This window comes from Mytilus californianus, unplaced genomic scaffold, assembly GCF_021869535.1.
Source record: "Mytilus californianus isolate M0D057914Y unplaced genomic scaffold, xbMytCali1.0.p SCAF_8, whole genome shotgun sequence".
Taxonomy (NCBI): domain Eukaryota; kingdom Metazoa; phylum Mollusca; class Bivalvia; order Mytilida; family Mytilidae; genus Mytilus; species Mytilus californianus.
In genome coordinates this window covers 93332985-93358436 of record NW_026262734.1, presented here as the reverse complement: position 1 = coordinate 93358436, position 25452 = coordinate 93332985, and the positions used below count along the sequence as shown (strand labels likewise).

The following is a 25452-nucleotide window of genomic DNA, read 5'->3' as shown; positions in this document are numbered from 1 at the left end:
AATTAGAAAGATCTACTACATCCATATTGGCTTGTGACGTTGACCTTTCATTTCAGCAAAAACAAAGAAATTTTTGAGTCTGTACAATCATATATCAGAAATACACAAAGATTTAGAACATTCAATTAAAATTCAGAATTCCTACTTTCAAACTCTTCACTCTAGTCCAGTTTTATATATAACTCTATATTATATTGTATTTTTTGTTTTTGAGACAAGGCCATAATTTGTCAAAAGAGAAGCACAATTACTCCAAGGCGAATTGCGAGAAGTGGTTTCGTATTTCGTTACAGAAAAACAAATATACTAGTAGTTTATGTAAAGTAACGACTCTCGTACGGTGTCGCATTAATATCTTTTTAATAAATTGGTGCAATTGGATGCAAAAAATAATCACCATTAAATGTCAGGTTTGCGAGATCATACAGTAACCCAACAACTAAACAATTGAAAATCTAGGGATCAATATTAAACATTCGTCAGCAATAAGCAATTTTCATAAATAAAACATGATTTAGTCGAATACTTTGCGAGTAAAGAAAAAGAGACTACCATAGATTTGTTATTAATCCCAAATGCTTGATTGGTACAAATCAGTATTCAGGAGTTACCTTTTTTGCATTTAACCACATTACAACAGAAATTGGAAAATAGGGCCTGGAAGTATTTCTATAAGACATTGTTGTTTTCCTGTTCTATGTAGCTTTCTTACTGGCAAACATGGTGATAGATTTTATAAATTCTGTCAGGCACCGACCATTGAAAAACCAGCGATCTGTTTAAAAAAAGGAATAAAAATAACTGCTTGGTTGGGTTTTTTTTTGGCAAATTAGTAAAATGACCGTTTGATTTTAAAATTATATAAAATTATTTTGAAATAAATTAATGAAAATAATTTATTTACATGTGAAAAGGCTACACTTTGTGGCGTAGGGATGTGATTGAGTGGTTTTGTTTACAATTATTTCTCATTATTTCGGCAGTAAATATCTTCAATTGTTTCATCATGTTGTTTGATTTACACATTATAACAAAACTAAGAATATGACGGATGAATTTATAGTTAGCTGTTTAACTTCCAGTGGCAACTATTAGATGTATTATTAGGAGGATATTTAAAATGTTATTAATATGAACAAGAACATCCTTTGTTAAAAATATGAACAAGGACATCCTAAAGGAGTATATAGATACAGGAAAATAAAGAAAATAAAATATAAAATAAGAATAGAGTATAACGAGCAAAATAAAGAATAGAGGAAAATGGTCTTAGAAAAATTAAAGAATAGAGGGAATGGTCTAGGTTTTTGTTGTTAGAAAATACAAAAATGAAAACGCTAAATTATAATATCACTTACGAATTAGAAATTTTTCATTTGCCGGACACACTCTTTTTTGATGATTGTTTAAAGTCAAGTGCATTAGTAGTAAAAATAATACACAATCGTTTGAACATTGGTAGGGATTTATGTTTGGGGTTGACGAGGCACATAACGGGTAATTGTTTCCATTTGAAATTTCTCGAATATTTATTTTTTTCGACTGATTTGATAGATGAATAAAAAATATATCTATAATCTAAAAAAATGGTTTAATTACGATATATAGATAAAACTGTTATTCAGTCGATGTTAAAATACATGCGATAAAAGAGAATACATAAAAATAATTAACAAACGTTTTGAACAAAAGGTCAACCTTAAGACTCCGAATATACTTTTGTAAGAACATAAGATTAATTCCGAATTCCATCTAAATAAATTGTTCATTTAGGTAAAAAAAAATGTTAATACCATAGGCTATTTTCAAAAATGTTGACTGAAAACCCTGCAGGCTGCAGTTTACCCGTACATTCACCAAGTACGTATTTCCACGGCTAACGAAATTCATAATCGTATCTTTTAATTTGTTTAAATTTGTTTCAGTGTTTATCATGTTTATTTTTCAAACTTTTTATGTAAATTATTTTGGATCAACATCGAGTCAGATTAAATTATAATTTATTTAATGATTGATAAAGAACTGAAATGTGCATCCAATCTACATTTTACGCCTATTATCACCTATATAAAAAGATTTAACATAACACAATTCATGTTTTATATTTAAAAAAAAACATATACGTTCAACGAAACTATGCACGCCAAGAAACGATGTATGCTAAACCATACGATACACGCTAAACGAAACGATGTACGCTAAACGATACCGTATACGCTAAACGAAACGACGTAAGCAAAACCATACGATGTACGATAAAAGGTTGCTTATCTTATCGTTTATGGTATGGTTTATGGTACATGGTTTCGTTCGTACATCATTCGTTCAGCGTCCGTACAACGTTCGGTTAGCGTTTCGTTTGCATTCGTACACCGTTCGGGAAGCATACGTACATCGTTCGGGCATCGTCCGTACATGATTCGGGCATCGTTCGTATTGTTAACTTTTACGTTACACGGACTGTAGCGGTTGAACAAACTGAGCATCGCCGTCATGAATAATAAAGATAAAAATAAATTTCGAGATCGTTTGGAAGTTTTGGTCCCAAATTGAAAATTGGGAAAAACGTAGGGTATTTGCCATTGCCAATAGGAATGGGTCCGGTATTTGGACCCTGTGGAATGCTTCAAAAATCCCTGGAGGGGTGTACGATCTCAATAGTAATATGGCTTTAAAATGACCATACTGATCCGCGAGTGATGGTTAAAAAGGTCGTCAAAGTTAATTTTTATTTTCTTTCAAATCGAAGGTCCGTAGGGCCTAGCTAGTTACCAAACGAAAGTCCGATTGCAATAGTGGAAAGTCGCGGACCTCGGACCACCGCTAATTTGAACCTCCGAATATTATTTTCAATAGAATTTGACATCGTTCTCCATGTGCTTGTCATTAAAGGGAAGTAACTCTTGCACTTCCGGAAATGGTACCATAGGTAGAATACAACGTTGCGCCTGCCGCTGCGGAAGTCGCGGGAACAGTTATGTTTTCCAAAATATCACGATAAGAGCAGGAGACAAAAACAATCGGTTATATAAGTCCTTGCAAAAACAAATAATAATAAATAACGCAAAATAACACATTGAAACTGACAGTCACGAAAAATGACTGCCAATTCAAAGAAGACCAACAACCAACAATACTTAGTTTCTCTAAACACCAAGGGCCACTGGCCATACACGCTTCAACACATCAACAACCAACGGGATTTTTTATAATTGCCGTCCGACCCTGGTACATTCTTTTTAATGGAATAGCCCTTAAGCATAAATTGAGAATATTACTGATCATGACCTCAACAATTCAACAAAAGAAATCTCTAAAGGATAAATTACAAATAAACATGTGTTAATATATACTTAAAACTTACAAGTTCAGCCACCTTAGGAGTTTCTATGTCCATTATTATAGACAATGTACCATCTCTATCAACTTCCCATAATACTATTTCCTGTTAAAATAAAATCATGATTTCATTCATTGCAATTGTATTGATATGAGAAAATATAGGTCTTTGGGGCCATACTTTGGACAGACCTTGCAATTAAATCAGAAGACTAGGCAATGTTTATCATTTAAACATTTTAACCTCATAATCAACATATTAAACATGTTTAAGTAGAAAATTTTCCTTGGCCATTTCACTACTAGTATGCTTATATTCATTCATTAACTTTCCACAGAATATTTTCAATTTTATATGTTTCCATAATGTAATACTGTTAATTCAGAAATTTTGATGTGTATTTCATTATTGCAATTCTTGAAGAAGTATGAGATTGATCACTGCAATCTAAAAAAAAAGTTTCATACAAACAAAACTTTCAAAATTTAAACATTTTTACTTTTGCAAACTCTGTTCTGTCGCAATTTTGTGCCAAATAAAATAAACAGCTGTGCCATGAGCCCATGATACGCCCATCACTTTTTCAAAGAATAAAGTTCCATAACTCCGCAATGTCATATCAGAAATTTATAAACAAACTAAAGGGAGCTCACGTCAATAGATATAAACAATTCATCAAAGTTTGGTCCAAATTAGTTAAAGCATTTTCGAGTTAGTGAACTACATGTTGATGACGGACGGATAACAGTATCTGAGTATACCATAATACAAACCGTAAACGGGCGTTTAAAAACCTTCAAACATAAGTCATTTCTGAATTTACAGTATGACACTTCTACCTTTGATTCCAATTCAAAACAACAGCCAAATTCTATTTAAATTTCATTCTGCAGTAGTACATATGTTTATTAAATGGATGTTCACCACACTGTGAACACTTGTTCAAATCTAGGAATGATATAAATCAACAAATTACTCACAGTATGTTGCATTGGTTGTTAGAGGAATTTTTGAGGTCATTTCTTTCCCTCACATATCCATTTTGATGGAACGGCCTTTATCTGGATCAGTTCCATATTGAAACGCATGGGAGGTAGGGGAAAGCACTCAAATCAATAAATTGTGGGTGGTAGCAATATATTTAGAATTTTGTAAGATTTATAAGCTTAACTTATAAATTGAAAAATTTATATTTTGGTTGTTGGGGTCTTAAAAAAGTGCCCGCAGTCCCTATAATTCAAATATGGAACAGCCCTTACACAGATGCTGTATCCTCTGCTAGGAAGTATTATGTTTAAAATCTGGTTTCTACTTACAGGGTGTAATTGATAGGGCATATTTTTTGGTAAATACTCCAGCAATTTTTCCCATACAATCTGTTTTGCAATTTCAAATGGATTTTCATCCACCAGTACACTGCTGTGGTACATCCAATCACCAGCTTTTGCTTGTTTTACCAGATAATCCTAAAATATAATAAAAATGTTTTATCTCTTTGGTAAAAGGGAAAAAATGTATATTTTATAAATTCATTGCATTTTTTGTTTCTCATTCAAATGTAACTTATTAGGAAAACAATAGGGAAATACATATTTTTAACTTTACCCAAAAACTTAACAGAGGCTCTCTATTTTATTATACATGTAGCACCATTTTCAAGAATATTATACAACTTATATGGAAGCATTAGGTACATATTTTTCTGTGTGAATCTGAAACAATGTATTATAAAAATGTGTGTTTTTTAAACTTATGAATAAAAGGCCTTTAAACAAAATCAAAAGGTCATTGATCTTTTATGTAGAAAAACGCTTGTAACTAAAGCTGCATACTAATAACATTTTGAAATCTGATCCAGTATTTTTATACCTCACATATTTTTAACAATAGGGGATTGACTGAAAAGTTTTTAAATTTTTTTTTAAAGGATAAAGCTTGTAAAGGGTATAGGGGTATTGAAATCTAAAGAATGGGACATTAACTAATACATAATCCACTATGTTTAAAAAACTACATACTAATAGCTATATATTATAATGATATTTATATATCCTTTTGCTAAGATTTAAACACATTCATGACATTGGAATGCAGCACTTTTCTAATTTCATACTTTAACATTCTCGTAAAGAGAAGAGGGTTTTTCTCATTGTTGAAGTATGTTTGCCTATAGTTGCTTAAATCCACTTTATATAACTTTGGTGGATAGTTGTCTGATTGGCAATCATACCACTTCTCCTTATTGTTGTAATCATTAATTTTACCTTAAACTCTTCCACCCCATCATTCTCTAATGCAGAAATCATAAACACCCTACTGAAATATGGCCATCCCTCAATATCCCTCACTTCTTTAGCAACACTTTCAATTCGCTTTATATATTCCGTATAGAGACGCTGTTTTTTGTCTTTATTTTTTTCAGGTTTTGCTGTTGTATCGTCTAAAACATGTAAAACTAACTCATTAACTTCATTTTTTTGAATTGTGATAACTTTTGTTTTATCAGTGTCTTGATTTAATTGAGACATGTGAGATGTTGGTTTACTGTCTATAGAGCTTTGAAGGTTTTCACAAGTGTCTTTTTGGTTTTCAGCTATAACTGTTTGGTTTTTAAATGTTTCCTTCTTCCTCTGTTGGAGTGAAATAACTGGTGTTTTATAACCAGAACTTTCCCATGGGAAAGATTCCTCTTCCTCTTTGACCACTTTCTTTTTATCTTCAAGATAAGCAGCAATGTCAAGATTTCCATCAGATGTGACGACTCTGTCTTGTATTTTTTGGAAAAAGTTCTTAGCATCGAATTCTTGTTGCCTTTCCCTTTTCAGTTGTGACCCCGTTATTTGAATATTTGTTCCACCTACTACTCCTCGTGTTAACTGTCTTGTTATAGGAATCAACATAACTTTCTTTTTCATTGCGTCTACCTATCAATACAAAAAAAATAATGATAAAACAACAGCGACCCTAATGCACCTTTTACTAGTTTGTTTGCCATCGACAGAATAGAAATTTTCCTAATTTTTGTGGTCAGTCGTAGAAGTCCTGGTTAGTATAGAGTATAGAGGTGAAGTGAAGTGTTATATTAATATGTTTTTATCACACTGCGTTCAATGTTTTTGGGATAACATTTTTTAGATATTTAAAGTTCTAGTTTAGGAAGTGAATAACTGAAAAGTGAATGAACCATTTCGTGCCTTTTTCAACAATATACAATATTCACTGATTCCAATCAACTGTGTATAGATCATCCAGTCTTTCATGACAGTGGTGGTAAAGGATCTTCTTTGTTTCTTCTGTCTATTTTTTTTAATTTGGCGGCACAGATCTGATACTCAAAATTATTGTCTTTATCTTTGCCTATATCACCATATGCAGTCCCTCGTAATTCTCGTATCACAGCTTTTGGTGAGCAGGACATATCACTTAAGTCACAATATCTTAGAAGATATTACTAAGCTTACTTTTGTCTAAGAGATTTGTCGAAGACAAGAAACAGCAAGATTGACAGAGTATCTGATTTTCTGCATAAAGATATCGTTAAATATTAGCTGCTCAACACAATGTGAAGCTTTTTCGCTTGTTTGACGGTCTCATTCACCAAAAAAATCAATTTATTAATGAACAATTACAACAACTTTTGGTATGTATAAAAAGAGGTTTTATTAACTACTTTCCTATTTTACTGCAAGAAACATATCATTAGAATAAATTGCCAATAAAAAAAACTCAATAAAATTGAGAACGGAAAAGGGGAACAACATTTTATCTTTTATAATAACTTTATCAGCAGCAATATCAACTTGCCCTAGCATACTCGCTTGATAATCTTGCTGATTAAGCCAATATCAAAAACAAATAATTCCATTTTATTAAATTTTTAGAAAATCACAAATACACTCATTTATCTTCAATACTCTTACAATACCAGGGAACCAGTGCAGAGTTATGAATACTTACTTTATTCAAAACAAGTACTGATGGTGTATGTTTGTGTAACTGTAAAACTTTCAAAACTTTCTGATCTAATGCATCTCTGGTCCACTTGTCGGCTGCATCAACAATAACTGCAACTATAGTAAATATCTACATCATCAGATTACTGTCAAGAGTAGCAATGGACAACACAAGTTCATAAAATGACCACTATGATATTTATACTTTATTCCAAAAGCAAAACAGCTAAGGATACATAATGATAATAATTTTATATGCACCAATAATAAGAATTTTTACAAAATATTCTTGAGGTACACAATAACTAAAATACATATACATAATGATAATGATTTTATATGCGCCAATAATAAGAATTTTTACAAAATATTCTTGAGGTACACAATAACTAAAATACATATACATAATGATAATAGTTTTATATGCACCAATAATAAGAGTTTTTACAAAATATTCTTGAGTTACACAATAACTAATATTTCTAATTGGATAACAGTTCATTTTGTGTTCTCTTTGCGGGCTGCGTTTAAACTATGTCGATTTCTTTGAAAAATCATGGACATGATGGATATTACCTGGATTTAAACAACTAAACCTTTAAGTAGTGCCAGGTGTCAATTATAGCATTTAAACAATTCGTCCTGTTTCTAAAGCTCATCCAAATAAATTTTACATTTTCCAACAATGTTCAGATATTGTATATATGTCATTGTTTATAGAAAGGTCTACAAATGGCTTATCAGATTTTTTTCTGTTAAATTTATTCACAACAAATTGTAGTAATGTCTTTGAATATGGCCACTGAGGCCCCTCCAGATATTCAGAATAAGGCAACATGATTATTTTTTTATCCTACATCTTTTGACAGTTGTATCATGGAAGGTATTGTTTCCTTAACACATTTAAATGGGTAGTTCAAAATAATGCCATTAATGGCAAATGAATAAGAAAGAACTTTCTCTAAAAGTCAATTTTACACATCAAATTTTAACAAAATGCTTTTGAAATAGCACTTTCATTTAATCATATAATATGTTGATTTGTAAATACAGCAAGTTTTTCAACTGAAACTTTTTAACCTCCGTGAATCACAGCACAGGGATACAGGTTTCAGTAATTAACTGGTAAATTATGTCATATAGAGTTGTCAGAGATCAAAACATGTTCATAGCCCTATCATATGCCAGGAGTTGTCAAATGTCCTAGTATTTTTATCCTGCAATCAACCAACTATTGTATACATAACATGTACACAAATATTTTTTTACTTTAATCTCCTGTTACTGCCGTTCCATCATGTCCATGTTGAACAAACAGTACTATTTCTAATTGGATAACAGTTCATTTTGTGTTCTCTTTGCGGGGTTCGTTTAAACTATGTCGATTTCTTTGAAAAATCATGGATATTACCTGGATTAAAACGACTAAATCTTTAAGGAGTGCCAGGTGTCAATTATAGCATTAAAACAATATCTGTACATTGTTGGAAATATAAAACTTATTTGAGCTCTCTTCGCATCAGTGGAAAAGCTCAGCGAGCTTCCCTTTTCGTCCTGTTTCTAAAGCTCATCCAAATAAATTTTACATTTTCCAACAATGTTCAGATATTGTATATATGTCATTGTTTAGAGAAAGGTCTACAAATGGCTTATCTGATTTTTTCTGTTAAATTTATTCACAACAAATTGTAGTAACGTCTTTGAATATGGCCACTGAGGCCCCTCCAGATATTGAGAAGTAAGTAAGGGAGAGGTAAAATTGAGAACCTGAAGGCAGACTTCAGCTAGCTCCAAAACAGTAATGTATATACTAGTTAAACAAAAATGAAAGTCGCACTAAACTCCTAAACATATAAATGAACTAAATTAAAAAAAAAATTCAAGACTAACAAAGGCCAGACATTTCCTGACTTGGGACAGGCTCAAAAATGTGGCAGGGTTAAACATGTTCTGTGAGATCTCAACCCTCACCCTTCAAGAGTATTTTTTATTATACTGACATGTGTATGCAAGCAGACACATATCAATCAATACGCAACACCTACTTCAAAAGGGGGAAGGTGGAGGAGGGATTTAAAAAAAACTTGTATGTCTGAATCTTACTTAAATCAGCTGATTGTACTCCAAGTTCAGGTCCATACACCATCTCTTTCTCTGTATTATGTCTGTAAAATTTACAAAAGAATAGAAATTTATTTTGTGAAAACAAACCCATGTAACTAAATTCTGAAGACTGTATCCAATGATATAGTTTGCCTCCATCAGGTCACATACTTTCATTGTAAAAATAACACTTTGAAATATAAGATTCTTTATGCAAGCTAGGGTATAATAGAAATTAAATATTAAACAAGAAGAACCGTGACTAATGATACCCTCGCAATTAGTATTTGGTAATCAGGAAGTTGACGAGATATGAATCTGAAAATGCATTTCACAGTAAAGTACGTTCACATGAACACTAAAAATAAACTTCAGAAAGCTCTTATTGGTAGTTCTATAGAAAAATGCAACAAAAATTACATACATATCCTTTAGGTCTAGAACATATATATAAGTAATCAGTATATAGGCAGTTGATGATCCATAAACCTAAAACCACATCACTCAAAATAACATGTTCACATGTAGTCTAATAAAAGATTACAGGAAGCTCTTATTTGAAGCTCCTGGGAAAAATGCGACAGAAATTTCAAGACACATGCTGACAGACAGACAAGGATAAAACAGTATACTCCCCTTCAGAGTTGGGGTAAAATAAAACTGACATCTGTACTTAGTGTCTTTTTGTTGTTGGGATGTACAAGTACCCGGCCACGTCCACTCTATGTTTTTGTTATATGTATTTCTATTTGTATCCATCTGACGAGTTTAGCCTTTTTCAACTTTTTTTTTATAGTTCGTTTTTATGTTGTACTGTTACACCACTGTCCGAGGTTAGGGGGAGGGTTTGGATCCCGCTAACATGTTTAACCCCACCACATTCTGTATGTATGTGCCTGTCCAAAGTCAGGAGCCTGTAATTCAGTGGTTGTCGTTTGTTGCTGTGTTACATATTTGATTTTCATTCATTTTTTTGTATATTAATTAGGCCGTTAGTTTTCTCGTTTGAATTGTTTTACATTTGTGATTTCAGGGCCTTTTATAGCTGACTTTGCAGTATGGGCTTTGCTCATTGTTGAAGGCTGTACGGTAACCTATAGCTGTTAATTTCTGTGTCATTTGGTCTCTTGTGGAGAGTTGTCTTATTGGCCATTATACCACATCTTCTTTTTTATTTAAAAGAACAAAAGAACTTTAACAGCAAGTAAACTTCATTTCAATAAGGATTCTGATAGAATTGTGAAATTGAGATTGGTATTAAGTTAAGGAAGTTATGTGCTTTTGGTTTCAAACACTGTAGAGGACCATACATTATTATTGCATGTTCACTTTGATGTCTTTTTTGGTTTATGGGTTGCTGCCTCATCTTTTATCCATATAACAATCAATATATTCTGTAATGGCTTTAATATTAATGAAAAACCTTTTCTATTATTGTTCTACCTACTTTTTCATTTTTGATGCTGTCATTAAGCCAGGTGTATCTACAAAGATCTGTAAAATGAGTGTACACAATTGTTAATACACAATTGTTAATATATATATATATAAAGACATACGGTAATATATTCTTCTCTCACATTTCAGGGTATATATGTTTAGTTTTATATCAGATGGGTAATTGCAATTCTTCCTTTAAAGTAATTTAAACCTGTCACATTCTGTATGTGCATGCCCTAAGCCAGGAGCCTGTAATTCAGTGGTTGTTGTTTGTTGCTGTATGTCATATTAGATTTTCATTCAATATTTTGTACATAAATCCGGCTGGTAGTTTTCTTGTTTGAGTTATTTTACATTTGTCATTAAGGGGCTTTTATAGCTGACTATACTGAATGTGTTTTGCTCATTGTTGAAGGCCGTACAGTGACCTATAGCTGTTAATTTCTGTGTCATTTGGTCTCTTGTGGAGAGTTCTTTCATTGGCAATCATAACACATCTTCTTATTTGTATATATTTACATACAAATGTATGATTTTTTTGTAAAGTAAGGAATTACCTGTGTCTTTTTAAATTGCTGGTTAAATCTATGCAATTATAGAATTATAAATTTAACCTGCACTTTTTGCATGATAATGAGTAGAAGGTGTTGTTATGTAAAACATCAAATATTTAATAAACTTTCAAAAGTAATCTTAAATGCAGTATGAAATCATCTGCTAGAATGGGGGTGGGGTAGGAGGGGTCCAGATCCTGAAATCCCGGGCTTAAAAACATGGAATCCCGAGGTCCCGAATTTAAAGAAATTTAATTCCCGACATCCCGAAATTCGAAAAAAGAATTCCCGGATCCTGAAAGGATCAATCTCGAAATCCCGAGCTTAAAAACACCAGATCCCGGAGTCCCGATAAAGGTCCTACCCCCCCCCTCTAGACTTAACTAAATGTGCAACATACTATCTGTGTATTGTTTTCTGTTAAAACTGCATTAGTGTTTTTCCTTGTGGTGTGAACTTTACTGGACACAGGTGATACCTGAAAAATATACAGAAACCATATCAGCTGAAATATAAATAAAAAGATAAACTGTTGACACAGAGATATGTCTAACCTGTCAGCATAAAATTCAAACATCATATTAGCTAAAATATATATATATATAGATAAACTGTTGACACAGAGATATGTCTCGCCTATCGGCATAAAATTCAGAAACCATATCAGCTAAAATAGATATAGAGATAAAAACTAGATCTTTTGGGTATTTTGGGTAAAAAGGACCCTGGCCAGTTTTTGGAATTTTTTTACACAATTTTCAATGAAATTGGGAAAACAACATTTATACCAGATGTGAGTTTTAGTGTGTTCGGTACATTAAAGGGGCACTAGCTACGAGATATATAAAAAATCTAATATATGATTTTTTTTTGTTCAATCATTAATGAAAGTGAAAAAATGAAATGATTATTCGCTTTTAGCCGCTAGTATGGTTCAATTTTGTCAAAATAAGCTAAGAAACATTGATGATGAATTATTCACTTGCAAGTGAATAATTCAACCTCATTGAATCTGTATTCATGTGAACTTCAATTTAACCCCTTAGCTAGAGATGGATAACACGTGAATTGTATGTGTAAAGTTATTTAAAGGAAAAGAATGTCAACATTGAAAGTGAAACAAAGGTAAATCATTTGATCGTCTGATCCGATCCACAAAAAATCATTCTTATACAGGTAAAAACGATGATAAACATATATTTTTAATCTATAATATGAAATTAAACAGACCTAGAAAAATCCAATAGCACGAGTTTGCTTAATCTCTTTATATCTTTATTAATGTTTACATCCCTTATATGGTCATCGGTTGACTTTGGAGGTCAACTCGATAGTTAATTAGATGGCGTCTAGACTAAAATACACACGAAACGAAGCTACAAGTTATCATGCCCATGTCCTGTTAACTGTTTATTGTAGACTTTTAATAGTTTGGATAAATGTTTTAAATTGTTATAAATCAAATATGAGAATTTGAGACAAATCATTGAACATGAATTTGACAGCTAGTGCCCCTTTAAAAATTATTTATCTTCAAAGACAGTACCAGTTAATGAGGTTAATGTAATAAATAATTCAGGGATAGAAATAAGATGTATTTTAACTGGTCAAGCAGGCCAACACTTTTTTAAATTCAATTGCTCTTCCAGATTTGTACTGGCCCTTCAACATTGAGAACAAATAACTTCTAGGATCTGTAGTTATATGTTTACATTATAAAAACTTCTAATATCAACATTTTTTAGTGATAAAGAAAAGTAATGTAACATTTTATTGGATTTTGACATGAAAAATTTGTGAACTAAAAATAATTTTGAGTTTCTGTATAAAATATTTCCTCTTTCTTTTTCATATACATGTATCTTTCGGTTTTCAATTCTTTTTTTTATATTTCGTTATTATTACTTATATATAATTAGCTGTATTCTGTCACCTGCCTGGAATTTTTTTATTTATTTATTGTATTTGATCGATAACCCGAAATTAGCCTTAATCACTCTCGGAATCTGATACAGTGTTGTAATTGTCTAGATTTCCGGTTTATTGTAACCATTACACATGCATTATTTGTTGTTTTTGTCAGTCAGACTTGTTTTTACTAGAATTTATACATTATTTGTTGGCGATTTTCGGCATAAAGCTAGCGGTTTAACAAAATAATCATTGCTGTTATGAAAAATAAAGATCAAAATGAATTTTGAGAATGTTTGGGAATTTTGCTTCAAAAATTGGGAAAAATGTAGTGTTTTTGCTATTGGGAATGGATCCAAATAACAGACCCTGTGGAATGCTAGAAAAAACCATGAATTCAAATATGAAAATTCAAATCAAATCAGCGATTATGGATTTGACAGAAATTGGCCCTATAAGTATGAATATTCTGTACTCTTACTTTCCATCCCATAAGCCTGTTGACAAGGGTAGATTTTCCTGCATTAGGTATACCAATAACGGCAAGTTTCAGAACTCTTGCATCTAAAGGCTGATCAGGAATTCTCCTCAAGTTTTCATAATGTGCCTCTGTAAAAAAATATAAAATTCAAATTGTCAACACTGCTTTTTCAGCAAACTGATAGCCACTTCTTCTGATAATACTTTTATCATGTTTATGTGTAATAACCTTTCAAGTAGACCTCAAAGAAATTTAATTTTCATGATTCACTTACTTCAATGATGTTTTTGTAAGAGATCCTTGTAAGATATATTTGTAATGATTTCTATTCACTTTTGCGAAAGTCATGGGAAAAAAATCACAAAAATTAGCTTGTTTAAAACATATGAAATAGTACATATGTTTGTTTTTGTATATATATTTTTTCAATGTTTATAATTTACATAATTCCAGCTAAATACATACAACTTCAATATGTAACCACATGATGGTAAATAGACACGCTATATCGATGCCATCCCTTTCTTAAGATTTGTATACATAATATTAACCTTAGTGCCACTGTTGGTGGACTGTCAGTGTCAAAGCTTACAGACACATATACATGATATAGTACATTCTAGTAGCATGTGCTTCTGTCATCAAATCAATTAAATGACATGATCACATTATTAATATAAGTTTCCAAGTTGTGTTTAGTACATTTATGAAAACAAAGGTTGAAATTCCCTCATCCAAAACTTTCTATACTCTGCTCAGATACCTATTTGTTTCAGTGTTTTCACTGTTTGTTCACCTGGCTCGTTAATTTTCTAGTGTGGAGCTTGCATGATGAAGGTAAAGCCAGATGCTGAAATCAGTATTATCATGATTATAGGTTTATATTTAGATTAGTAGATAGTCCTGATCATAGGGGTTTGGCTTTAGCATGTTTATTCAGATTTACAGACATAATACACTGTCATCATGGTCATGTAATATATGTTATTTTCTAAGTCAACAATTTCAAGTCAGGAGCCTTTAATTCAGTGGGTGTCGTTTTTGATGTAATTCATATTTGTTTTTTGTTTATTGATCTGTACATAAATCAGGTCGTTAGTTTTCAAGTTTGAATTATTTTACATTTGTTTTTAGGGATCTTTTATCATGTTTATAGCTGACTATGCGGTATGGGTTTTGCTCATTGTTGAAGGCTGTATGGAGCCCTATAGTTGCTTACCTTCTATGTCATTTGGTCTCTGGTGAAGAGTTGTCTCAATGGCAATCATACCACATCCTTTTATTTCAATATCAACACAATCAAGCTTATTAAGTTTCAGTAATTAAGATGTCAAGCAAAAATCTTTATTTATCATTTTGTTTATCTAACCAATTAAAAATACAAATCTAAATTTATGGTACCAACTGTTTTTCATAGAAATTCATTCAGAAAGAACTGTTAATTCTGTACCATTTGGTCTCTTGTGGAGAGTTGTATCATTGCCAATCATACCACAGTGTTCTCCCCAGAGCCTTAAATCACCATGGTTACCTGGTGCTATATTTTCTACCATGGTGCTATCTTGGATGATTTTATAATAAAATTATAGGAGCCATTGTCATGTTAATTTCCATGGTGCTATTTGAAAATTCTGGGGAGACCACTGTACCACTTGTTTTTATTTCTATATTTTGTGTATAATGTACATGTGATGTACATCAATCATACTTGGTGTTTTTTCAATAGTCTTTTCATCAATGATTTCATCAAAGCTATCTCCATCACTGTTAGCTATACTGTTTGACTGGTCCGGTGCTGCTGATGACATCTGACATTTCTGTATGAAGTAGGAAATCCTACACCAAGTTGGAGCTACAATGGAATGTAAAGAAAATATTCTATGAAAATGGTGATAAACATACACACATGGAAATATTCTCTCAAACTTTGATTTTCAGATGGAATATTTCAATAAAAATGTAAAAACAAGAGTCTATCCCACATAACTACTTACTACATGTATGATTTGTAATGAAAACTTCTAAGTGTGCATGTGGTCAGGTGAAAAAAATACCTCTGCTTCTGACGTCAACATTGTTGTATCCAACTGTAATACGCTTTATTACCTTGACAAAGTCTAAGAAATTATTCATCCTTGACTGTAATGGTGAAAAAAATTATATCAGAGACCAATACTGAGTAGGACATTTTTTAGTTGTATCTTAGGTGGCACTCAAATTATTTAAGTGGTTGTATTTTCCTTATCATGCTTATAGCATTTTGTAAGAATTATCAGTAAAATGAATATTCTAATTTTATCAGTGATCTGGGTCTGTAGTACAATGTAAGTGCCTCCCATGCAATTCTTGTGCTGTTACCCGACTATCCCAGATCAGGGGAGAGTTAATGTTGAGCTTTCACAAACTTGTCTTAATTTGCCATATTCTTTCTGTGTTTGTCCCAAGTCAGAAGCCTTTAATACATTGTTAGTTTATTGCAAAATATATATATATATCATATTTGTTTTTTGTTACAAGTATATCATGTATATAGTTTTTTTTTTTTTTTAAATAAATATGGCCTACAGTGTATTTTTACACTTGTCATAACATGCCTTTTTAGTTTTATACATCAGTCAGGGGACTTATTGAAATAAGTGATTTTTAAATCACTTATTTAAGTAGCAAATTCAAAGTTTTGTCACAAATTGTGATTTTGTAGTTTTACCAAAATTTTAAACACATAGGTTTAGATGATATCTTTTCATTAGTAAAATTGAAAAAAATGAACTTTTTGCTTCTTTTAAGCAGCAAGGTTATGCCTTTGATGCAATCATTTAGCTGCAATTCTATTTTAGTTGAAAAAATGCTATAAAAATGGCTTTACATAATGAACTGATACTTTCTTAACAGATTTTTCCCAGCAGTGGGAGTATTTTTCCTGTAAAATTCAAGGTTTCATCTTATAGATTATGTAATAAAATTCTACTGTTCACGATCAAAATTTCACTGTTCGGGGGTGTTGAAATTAGTGGGGGTTATTAAAATAATGATACTAAATTAAATGAAGTGATTTTTTGGAAGGAAATTGAGGTATGATACTTAAACAAGTGATTTTTATGTCATTATCCTAGATTTAGTACAAGGTCATCACCTGACATGACCCGGTCATCCTATCAACACAGATGTTGGTTCTGATAATTTTAGCAACATAATTAGTCCCTGGATCATTAGTATTCTATATTTAAAGCTACAATAAAATTAAATCACTTAGTCTAGTGATTAATTTGTACTACTTAAATAGGTGATTATTAAAGAAAGACAACCCTTACTTCCAACCTTTATGGACATAATGTTACTTGAATCAGTGATTTAGAAAATCACTCATTTAAGTAAGTCCCTGACTGTACATGTAGCTGCTGTGTTCTACCCAGAAATTGTTTAAAGTGCAATAATGTTGAACTATTGTGGTGCGAAACAATCATTCAGAACTATAAAATGAATTTAAATGTTACATGACAGTCTAGGTGTTTAATTGTGTACACTATTTATAAAATATCATTAAATAAAATATAATCAATTTAGAATTTTAGACCAAATTTAGTAATTTCAAGAGAATATTCTCCTGTTCCTTTAAGCCTTAAAGTGCTGTACAGCTTTACATATTTCCATATCTGGTGCATCTTCTCCTTCTAAAAATATTGTATTATTAGCAGTTTTTTGGAATACAGTGGAATCCCCTGTGTCCGCGCGGCCGGTGATATCGCGCAATACCTGATTTCGTCATATTCGCAATGTATCACAAATAGAGTCATTCTGGTAATTATTTTAGTCTTCCGAAGGGTCGGAAAAGATTAAAATTGATATGTTCAAGAGCAAATTTACATGTTGTATTACTGCAATCCAACATTTAACCATATTTAGCCAATTTCATACATCCAACTTTCACGATTTAGACGTGAACTACATTGCACGATTGTGATCGTGTAAAGAGCTCTATAACATGATTTTGTTAAATTCTACACAAAAAAAATGATTGCTCCCAATTTTGAACTTTTCCCAAACTTTTCCTAAGGGAGACAACCATGATCAGTCAATCAAAATTGTTGTTTCTCCTGATCTTTGGGCGTTGTGTAAACTACAAATGTGCTAAATTTTGAACTTGTTTGTAACTCAGAATCGTAAAAATCGTGATCATGGCAGACCAATTTTCATCTGCAAGAAGGTTCTTACACAGCTTAAGAAGTAAATCATGTAAATCATGACTGATTGACAAAATTCAAAGATATAATTCTACCATAAACATAATTAACAGTAGCTAATGGACACTACACTTATGGTAACAGATCATACATACATGTTCATGATGTTGTCATTCTTGTAATTAAATTATTAAACCAAAGTACATTTTCACAAAGAATCAGATATATTTCCTTCTTTGTGCATATTTTTAAATTTGAAAAGTCAACAATAACTTTAATATTCCTGTGGCTACATCATGTACAGCACATAGTCCGACTTATGACTATAAATGATGGACTCGGACATGTCGGAAATGAATAATCCGACAATTTTATGGTAGGTATATGGTCAATAATCAACAGATCCAGGTGTGAACGGTGATATAATTGTCCTTTAATTTTAATCCATGCTACTAGACAATTACGCTTCATTGATTTCAGAATCAGTTTACCTGTGATTTAAACCTCTCACTTTATTAACTCTACATCGTATTTGATTTAAAATATTTGTGCAGATGAATTAGTGGATAAAACTTTTATAATAAAATAATGGCTTATAAATCATATTTCGATTTCTAAGTATAATCATGGTTCTTTATTTGTTACTTGTCTTTTTTTTCTCTTCGTTTTGTATCGTATTCGTTGACATATGGTTTTAAACAAATTTTCGTTTTATTTCTGAAAGTTTCTTTTTGTTTTATTTATTTATTGTTCACATACATCCATTTGATTAGCGGTGCAAAGTGAATACTTTTAGTTTGACAGTCACATGCAATTTATTTTTATATTTAACCACACAATATTCAGTCGTTTCGGGTCAGTTCTAAAATTAATTAATATTTATAGTGATACTAGTAAAACGTAATACATAAGTTATGCATTGTTTAGTTTGAAATTCTTTAATTGTGAATTTTCTTATCTTTTTCATCTGCCTGTGTAACTATGTACTGGTAAATTCCTCCGTTAAGACGAATAATGTATTTGTCTGGAAGTTTGAGGTTAAATGTAACTACAAATAGAAAGCTTCATTGTTCTTGTGATATTAACTACTTCTCATGATGATTGACAGGAATGAATGAATGCTGAGGCTCCAAGGAGGATACAGTTGAAATTAATCCATTTAAATAAAGTTACGTTTCTTTATTCGGTCGATGTCAACAATGTTTTCTTGTTAAAACATGTAAAAGATAAATATAGATCGTTAGTATAACAAAGTGTGTGTGTTTTTTTTTTTTTAAAGTTCTCCTTCGAAATGACACAAGATAAAATAATTGCTAAATAATAAAATAACATTCAAACCATCATTTCCAACTTTTTTGTTACATTCGAAATATTCATGTACCAAGATTTTCCTGACTGATATACTTGTGTTATTTTGCCTTTCTCATTTTGCAACATCGCCGAGATATGGACAGATGGTACGTGATGCTAAAAAAGTAAAACGGGTCGCGTTCGCTAAAGAGAACATTGCCAACAATGACAACTTCGACAATATCATCTTCACCAACGAATGTTCCGTTCAGCTTCATGACAATAAGATCGTCATCTACCGCGAAAGAGATTCAGTCGCACCAGTATTACGTAAACCTAAGCATCCGTTGAAGGTACACGTTTGGGCTGGAATAAGTTGTCGAGGAACAACGAGTATCCTAGTATTCGAGAATATTATGACATCAGCATTTTACATTAACTCTATTTTGGTGCCCGGCCTGATTCCATTCATTAACCGGGTGTACCCTGATACTCATCGCTTTCAACAAGACAACGACCCTAAACATACTTAAAATGCAACTAAGAAGTCAAGATTGTCTAAAAAAAGAGCCAAGGACAAAAGAAGAAATAATCAATGGCATAAAGTCGTTTTGGAGAGAAGATATGACAATTGCAATATGCAATAATTTCATCGAATACATCTTCAAAGTCATGCCAATAGCGGTTGTGATAGGTGGACGAGCTACTGGAGATCTACCCAAAAAGATTTTTCCAGAGAGATCAAGCGGAAAGTCCCTCCACTATTTTGATACCAAATTTGAAATTGAAGACGCCAGAGTACCAGCTAAAAGTTGCCAGCTTGAAGCTGATATGAAGATGATTGATAGTCAACATCTATTTAAAACAGCTCTTTTAAGGGCTACAAATATTATACGAAAAGAGTTTAAAATTGTTGTCATCATTAACAAATCAAACTAAGCTTTCTTCCAACTTCATATTACCTTTGCCCCTTTTCTCTCTCACATCCTCACGCTAATTTACTTTGTTAATTTAAAACAATTTCCTAGTAGTATTTACAAATGATTTTTTTTTCTCAATAAAATAAAATCATCACTTCATTTGTTTCAAACATTTAATTTTCATCTTTTAAAGAAAACAAAACACTGTTTTTTTAAATGTTTATGACTGTCGTGTTAATTTCTTGTCTGAATATTAACTTGGAAAAAAAAAACTTTTTTATAACACCTTTCTTAATTCTAGCCTAATTTATTTCTGTCTAATATTCGATTAAATTAAACATCTATTATCAGTTGTCAAATGAAATTAAATTGATCACATTACCGGAGACAAAACGAGCACATAAGTCATAAATCTCAAACAATAAAACAAATTAATTAATGAAACACAGGTTGGTTGTACTGTACATAATGATGGGAATTCAAACAAACCAATTTACTTTGTAGTAATTTCAAGAATCAATTGATAAGAAAAAAGTTTAATAAAATGCTCTGCAGGGCGCAGCTTGATACGACCGCAGAGGTCGAACCCTGAACAGTTGGGGCAAGTATGGACACAACATTCAAGCTTGATACAGCTCTGAATTTGGATTGTGATTAAATATTTGACACAGCATAGGTTTCTGACACAGAATGAATGTGGTCTAAGAACTTAAAAATTTTAAATTGGACATTCACCTATTATGGTCCAATATCCAAAATCTAAATACATGGTTAGATTCAGCATATCAAAGAACCCCAAGAATTCAATTTTTGATGAAATCAAACAAAGATTAATTTTGGACCCTTTTGACCTCAATGTGGACAAAGTTGATAACGGGGCCCAGAAATCAAAAATCTAAATACATGGTTAGATTCAGCATATCAAAAAAACCCATATATTCAATTTTTGTTGAAATCAAACAAAGTTTCATTTTGGACCCCGATTTGGACCAACTTGAAAACTGGGCCCATAATCAAAAATCTAAATACATGTTTAGATTCATCATATCAAAGAACCCTAAAAATTCAATTTTTGTTAAAATCAAACTAAGTTTAATTTTGGACCCTTTGGACCTTAATGTAGACCAATTTGAAAATGGAACCAAAAATTAAGAATCTAAATACACGGTTAGATTCGGCATATCAAAGAACCCCAATAATTCAATTTTTGATGAAATCAAACAAAGTTAAATTTTGGACCCTTTGGACCTCAATGTGGACCAATTTAAAAACGGGGCCCAAAATCCAAAAACTTAATACACGGTTAGATTCAGCATATTAAAGAACCCCAAGAATTCAAGAATAAAACCCCATTGAAATTGATCAAGAAATAAGCAATTTATACGATGTATCTTCTTTTGCACAATACTGTGCAATTGAATATTTCTTGCTATTGCGCAATACTGTACAATTGACAATTTCTTGCTATTGCGCAATATTGTGCTATTGGATATTTCTTGCTATTGCGCAATACTGTGCAATTGAAGATTTCTTGCTATTGCGCAATACTGTGCAATTGAAGATTTCTTGCTATTGTGCAATACTGTGCAATTGAAAATTTCTTGCTATTGCACAATACTTATTATATAATAATTTACACATCCTGTTTGGTGTGTATCTCCTACCATATCATTATTATTTGCTTTTAAATATAAATCAGAAATAACCAACTTAAAATGGAAAATTTTAAAAGAAAAAAAAAGGAAAAAAAGAAAAAAAAAGAAAAAAAAAAAAATCCCCCCCCCAAATTTTTTGAACCCCCTTATGAATCATCACCCCCAAACTCAATCCCAGCCTTCCCTTTGTGGTATGGTACCTTGCAGTACAATTTCAGAGAGATCCATACACTTGAACACAAGTTATTGTCTGGAAACTAGAAAAATGCTTATTTTTGGCCCCTTTTTGGCCCCCAATTCCTAAACGTTTCGGGAAATTACCCCCAAACTCAATTCCAGCTTTCCCTTTGTGATATGGAACCTTGTAGTACAATTTCAGAAATATCCAAACACTTACACACAAGTTATTGTCATGAAACTAGAAAAATGCTTGTTTTTTGCCCCTTTTTTGGCCCCTAATTCCTAAAATTTTGAGGCAATTACCCCCAAAATCAATTACAGCCTTCCCTTTGTGATATGGAACCTTGTGGTACAATGTCAGAGAGATCCATACACTTACACACAAGTTATTGTCTGGAAGTTACAAAAATGCTTATTTTTGGCCCCTTTTTGGCCCCTAATTCCTTAACTGTTGGTACCATAACCCCCAAAATCAATCCCAACCTTCCTTTTGTGGTATTGAACCTTATGGTAAAATTTCATGGAGATCCATTCACTTAAACTAAAGTTAGAGTGCGAAAACCAATGTGTCTTCGGACGACGACGACAACGACGACGCCAACGTCATACCAATATACGACCAAAAATTTTTTAATTTTTTGCGGTCGTATAAAAATGAGGTGATCATTACGTAATAAAGTCGGTAATCAGTCGTAATTATCTAAATTAAAACCAGTTTGAATTATTTGCATCAAAAACTTTTGATCATATAAAAGTTAAGTTGATCTGTTCATGGATTTTATACTACGTGTATAACCATCCGTGATTCGTTTTACTTGTACGCTTTTTAAAAGGTCTCGTCGAGATAAAATATTTTCAATTAATACTAACAACTGACATTTTTATTAGAAAAAATCATATCTCGAGGTTAAATATTTCTTTAAAGCTGCGTCCGAAAACTAAATATAAGTTATATTTATAATTGGTATTGAACATGAGTGAGATAACATCATGTCACCAAAATGAAAAAAAATAAAACTTTCCGACTTCGATTTTAAGAAAACATCACGGTAGCACAAGCTTTAACAGTCAGGGGTACTACTTAAACAAGTGATTTCAGAATCACTCCCTCGAGTGATTTTGGCTGTGAAATATTAAAAATTTTCACACAGACTTTTTAAAATCACTGAAACAAGTAATTTTAGAAGTTAAAATGTAATCACTTTAATAAGTGTTTATAACATTTTCTTGATATTTTTCCCACAAGCTTGATTTTTTTATTGGTAAAAAGACAACAATTCCATTGAAAAAACAACTATGTATATGCAGAAATTGTCTTTTGCTTGATAAGCCTGACACTTTAACAGTTTTTTTAAAATAGGCAAAAACAGGAATAGTTTTTAGATCAGGTCATAACCTTGAAGTAGATCATTTTAACTCTAAAGAAAACCAATCAGGTTACCTAATATTGTTGATCTTTGTCTGATAGTAAGAGTAGATAATGAATTTTTGATTACAGCAAAATTCCCAAGGGTACTTTTAAAAGCTTTAGCGCACTAACTTACTGCCCAAGCGCACTGGTGAAATTAATATACAAAGAAAAAGGGATAATTGATTTATGTAGGAAAATTATAGAAAAGATTGTGAAAATATGGAAAATGAAAGAAATTAGCATTTGAAGATCAAAGAAAAGACTAAAATCACTCAAATAGGTGATAACTGAATTTATCAAATCACTGAAATAAGTGATGATGAAATCACTTGTTTAAGTAGCACCCCTGACTGTTTAAGAGGCGCGAAAATGTATAAATAACTGTAAACAGAAATGAACTGTTCATACGGGGTCAATTGTTTGATTTGCGGATATTGACTGACAGGTAATAACAGTCGAGGCACTAGAGGCCTAGGGGAGCGTGGTATTGTTGAATAAATGAATGAACTACGGGAAAATGATTAATAAAGTAAAAAAACTGAAATAAACTACTTCAAATGATTTCATTTCAAATTTATCAATTATTTTATATAAAGAAAAAACTACATTGCTTTAAAATGTAATTTTACGATCAGGTGGACCAATTACGATTTATAAAAAAAAACGTCTTCAAGTAAATATTTTTTTTAACTTATTATGACATGTATGACAACAATTCATTTTTACATGTATCATCACTTTTAACTAAATCTGCATACAGGTGAAATTTCAATCAGCTACACATTGATTTACGACTTTCCATCGGGTATTACACAGGTGATATCAAACCAGGTGTTAATTACGTTCAGGTAACTGCCCGACAGTCCGTCATCTTGCCGGAATCCGACATATCTAGTCATAAGTCGGACTACGTACTGTACATGTTATTTTTTTCTTCACAATAATCATGATAATATATTAGTACTAGAATCATGCAAAAAAAAGAAGAAGAAAAGCTTATAACTCATCATCATATACCATATAAAAACAGATATGATACTTTTTGTAGAGCACAAAACAGCGCTCTAAAAAAACACAGCATCTGTATTAAACATTTGAAATTGATGCCGCGCACTAAAACCCCCATGGAGATTTTTAAAAGTTGGCAGGTATGTCCAATTTCCCATAAAAAAATTACATCATCAGATAAAATTTGTTTCATTGAAATCAAATTTTGCTCTGCATCATTGGCAGTCTGTTTGGTTCAAATTCAACTATATTTCGTACTATAAAATCTTTCCCTTACTCAAAATAAGCCATTTTTAGAAGGCATGCACGAAATCACAGGACATTTCAAGAACTCTCATAACAGGGGTTTCCCTAATTTTTGACACACATTAGTCATTACACAAAATCTTAAGGATACATACAGAAGATTTTAAGAAATAAAAGAATGTTATGAATTTGTTCACACAATATAATCTGATTATTGGTTTTATCAGTTTAATAAAGTGTAATCATAATTCTTAGGTGCGCGGATACACCGGACTGCACCGTACAACTTTAATCTTTATAAAAGTTTCTTTTGAGTAAGTCATTAAGTGACCTCATATATTGAAATAAGTGTAGAAAACTGGGTCTGTGATTCAAAACCAACCTTCTGTGTAGCTATCAAATATAGATTACACAATTGATGATAAAATACAGTTTTACCCAATGAATAATTTGAACTTTTATATGACAACTGGACGCCAAATCGTCTCCACATGGGCGCAGCCATCTTGGAAATAGATGTGATTTCGGCCTGATATTCGTTCGCCACCATAATAGTTTCGCCACTGTTACTTATAAATATAAACAGGTCTGGAATGCATGTCAGCTGAGCCCCATAATGATGAGCTTGTATGTTCTTTGCAATCACTGGAAATAAGGAATAACTCAAATTCATTTTATTAAATTCCAAAAGAAAAAATAAAATAGGCAGTGTCTATTTTGCTGGCACAAGCAAAATAAAAAATATGATAGGCTCTGATTGAATAGCCGGCAAATGGCAT

The 25452-nt window shown here is 31.8% G+C and overlaps 1 protein-coding gene across 1 annotated transcript in view; it reads right to left on the bottom strand.

The window, feature by feature from the left end:
* Positions 1-25188, bottom strand: part of LOC127710774 (GTPase Era, mitochondrial-like) — a 40738-nt gene extending 15550 nt beyond the window's left edge. The window contains exons 1-10 of the mRNA XM_052216730.1: positions 25112-25188; positions 15491-15634; positions 13783-13910; positions 11791-11868; positions 10844-10890; positions 9397-9458; positions 7298-7410; positions 5605-6264; positions 4657-4806; positions 3365-3445 (exon numbers count right to left, since the gene is read on the bottom strand). Of these exons, the coding sequence (XP_052072690.1) occupies positions 3365-3445; positions 4657-4806; positions 5605-6264; positions 7298-7410; positions 9397-9458; positions 10844-10890; positions 11791-11868; positions 13783-13910; positions 15491-15634; positions 25112-25178 (1530 nt within the window). The 5' untranslated portion in view covers positions 25179-25188. The remainder of the gene's footprint in view (positions 1-3364; positions 3446-4656; positions 4807-5604; positions 6265-7297; positions 7411-9396; positions 9459-10843; positions 10891-11790; positions 11869-13782; positions 13911-15490; positions 15635-25111) is intronic.
* Positions 25189-25452: the final 264 nt, after the last annotated feature.